Source organism: Trypanosoma conorhini (assembly GCF_003719485.1).
Source record: "Trypanosoma conorhini strain 025E chromosome Unknown Tco_14.4_contig_01279, whole genome shotgun sequence".
Taxonomy (NCBI): domain Eukaryota; phylum Euglenozoa; class Kinetoplastea; order Trypanosomatida; family Trypanosomatidae; genus Trypanosoma; species Trypanosoma conorhini.
The window spans coordinates 1-2,948 of record NW_021705379.1 but is presented as its reverse complement, the minus strand read 5'-3'; the positions used below and the strand labels follow the sequence as shown (position 1 = coordinate 2,948).

General features: G+C 63.0%; 2 protein-coding genes across 2 annotated transcripts, besides 2 other annotated features; both read left to right on the top strand.

Annotated features, from left to right (window-relative positions):
- Positions 1-36: 36 nt before the first annotated feature.
- Positions 37-53: a microsatellite.
- Positions 54-332: 279 nt separating this feature from the next.
- On the top strand, positions 333-875 carry Tco025E_09778 (uncharacterized protein; the record flags this gene model as incomplete). Its single annotated transcript, XM_029376585.1, has 1 exon — positions 333-875. The coding sequence occupies one exon, from the start codon at positions 333-335 to the stop codon at positions 873-875; it is 543 nt and encodes a 180-aa protein (XP_029223294.1).
- Positions 876-1,275: 400 nt separating this feature from the next.
- Positions 1,276-1,318: a sequence feature (A-rich).
- Positions 1,319-1,479: 161 nt separating this feature from the next.
- Tco025E_09777 (mucin-like glycoprotein) lies at positions 1,480-2,799 on the top strand (the record flags this gene model as incomplete). Its single annotated transcript, XM_029376584.1, has 1 exon — positions 1,480-2,799. One exon carries the CDS (start codon positions 1,480-1,482, stop codon positions 2,797-2,799), a length of 1,320 nt encoding a protein of 439 aa, XP_029223293.1.
- Between the last annotated feature and the right edge of the window lie 149 nt (positions 2,800-2,948).

Sequence of the window (2,948 nt, the reverse complement as noted above, 5' to 3'; positions counted from 1 at the left end):
GGCGTGTTTCGACGCCCCTGCGCAGCTGTCGGGGACGTGTGTGTGTGTGTGTGCGCCGGCGGTGCTTTCAGCCACGGCGTTCTGCAGTGGAAGGTGCGTGCCGCCTTTTTTCTCCCTTTTTTTTGTGTGTGTTTTGCTGCGTCAGGCAGATGGGCGGCGGCGTCCCGCTCACCTCCCACTTCACCCACGTGCACGCGCTGAAAGGCAACAAGACGGACTTTCATCCGGCGATGGGCCCCGGGCGGGCGTCGGAGACGCTCCAGCGCCTGCGTGACGCCCCCGCGGGGGAGTACGCGGAGGAGTGAGTTGCGACAGGGCGGTTTCAGCCACACATGCGCGTCGGCCCGCTGCCGCGTGGCATCTTCAGTGCGGCTGCGTTCAGTGGGCGCACTGCGGCGGGTGACGGCGCCCTGCGGGCGACTGACGCCCCGGTTGCCGGAGACGACTGTCCCCGGGAAGGCGCGAAACTGTGGGGTGCGGGGAATCCGTTTCGGAGGACTGAGAAGATTGAGCGGGAGTGTGGCGCACACGGTGTGGAGGCCGTGCGCTACACAAATGTGTGTTGCCTCTTTGATCCTCGAATGGGGGCACGTTTGTGTGTGGGGTTCTGGGCCCCAGCGAGGGTCTCTCGCGGTTACGGCGTGCCGCTCGCCTTCCTGAAAGGCTCCAGAAGCCGCGTGCCCCGGACCCACGCACACACACGCTGGGGGAGGAGGGCCTTCTGCGGGCGCGGCAGAAAAAAGAGGGAGGGGCTCGCGCGGGGCTGCGGCCGCCAACGGGACGGCGTGCAAGGCGCTGCGTGTTGCGGGCGGGCCCGGCGTCGCGTCCCGGGCAAAGGCGTACAGATGTGGGCGCCGCAGGAGCCTTCAGGCTGAGAGGGTGGACGCAACGTGCGGGGAATTGCGCGGGAGCGGCGACCGAAAACGCTCTGCTCTTGGGCGCCTCTTTTTTTATTGTTTTGTGTGTTCCCAGCGGGGGAGGAATTTGTTTGGGCCGCGGTTTGCAGCGGCGGATGCGCAGCACAACACTACCGCCAGCACGGCGAGGCAGCGGCCCAGTGAGTGAAGGAGGAGGTGCATATTTTAAGCGGCTGGGGAAACTGTTGCCGATGGGTGTTGGTGGGGGGTGTTGTTTGCGCGCAGCGTGCAGGGAGAACACTCCAACACGCACGCGGCGCGGAGCTGCCGCAATTCCGTGGATTTGGGCGGCGGCGTTGGGGAAGTGAGCAGCGGAGTGCAGCAGCGGACTGCGTTTCTACGGAAGTGCCTGAATGGATTGTTTTTTTTTAATATATATTTGTGTGTTTGTGTGTTTATTTACCTGCGGGCACGAGGCACAGCCGGCGGGCGGCGCTGCTGCGGGGAGGAGGAGGCGTCGTGCCCCGTGGTGCCTCGCGGCAGTTCTGTTTTTTAGGTTCACGTTGTGTTTCTCCCAAATGCCCTGGCACCGCCAAAGACGTCTGCGTGGGGCGGGGGCGGGATGAGTTCCTTTTCGCGCGGCTGCGGGGCGCTGCTGCGTGAACTTAGTGGGCTGCCGCCTTTTTCTTCCTTCCCTCTCCCTGCCCTCACTCTCTGCGCCGCACCCCACCGCGCTCCCCATTTCTCTCTCTGTTTCTTCCTCTCCGCTGCCCCGCAGCCTACTGGCTTTGCTGCGGCTCTACTGCCGCCACCACCACCGCTGTTTTTACTGATGGCGCTGACGGTGCGGCGCCGTGCGGTGTGCGCCCTGGCGCTCCTCGCGCTGCTCTGCGGCGGCTGCGTCTCGTTTGTCTGTGGGGCGGACGCTGAGGAGGCTCAGACGACCGGGGATGTGAATGTGTCGGTGGAGGTGTCGTGCCCGAACACTGAGAAAAAGTTGCGTTGGCGCGTTGCCGGCGAGGGCGGTTCTGCTGCCTGGAACACGTGCCCCACCACACCGGGGGGTTCGGAGGGCAGTGGAGGCGCTGCTTACAGTAATTCCATCTGCCTCACTGCCGGTTCGGTGTACCTGGAGAAGTTCTTGACGGGGAAGTGCCCTGCATCCCAGCCAACGGATGGCGGAGACGCTGCTTTGTTCACGATGAACTGTACGGCGGCCGCAAACAGTGCGCTGCACAATCTGTCGAAGAGCGAAGATGGCAACGTCTCCATCAATCCAACGGACAATCCACTGGGCGCGTCAGGCGGTTGTGAGTACCCAAACTTCAGCCAACCCGCGGCTGAAGTGCAGTCTGGACCCCAACCACAGGAACAAGAGCAAACAGCCGGTCCACGGGCAGCAACACGATCGTCGCCACAACGGCTGCCAGCACCTCAAGCCCCCGTCAAAACTGCGCACGAGGGCAATCCATCAGGCGTCAGTCGGTCGGTGCCTGGAGAACCCACTGCTCCTGCAGGGCTGCCGGGCACTGTGGCTGGTCTCACCGGAAGTCAGGAACAATCGGCAGAAGGTATTCAGAAAACACCAACGCCGTCGGTTGGCACTGCGGCTTCGTCAACACAGACGGCAGGGGAGAGGGCAGCAGATGCACACGGAGGTACACAAACATCTTCAACCACCCAAGGCCGATCTGGCACGCCCAACGCCGCCGCTCCCGCCAGCGACAATGATGGAATAACCACAACGACGGCGATCACCCGCAGTCCGAGTGATGGGAGCGGCGCGAAAAGCAACGCGGACGGCAGTGCCACCAACAGCAACGCCACTCAGAAAGCCGTGACAAATGCTGCGGATCGCAGTGCCACCAACGCTCTGTTTGTGCGTGCTTCTCCGCTGTTGCTCCTCACGGCTGTCCTTGCCTGCGCTGCTGGGCAGTGGTGAGGGGCAAAAGATACACACCCACACACCCTGGCAGGGACGACGCGTAAGATTTGTGCGCTCATTTTGCTTGTCGTCCCTGTGGGTCAATCCTTCACTCTCTCTTGTGTTCTGAGGAATGGTTTCTTTTCTCCTTTTTGTTGCTTGGCCGC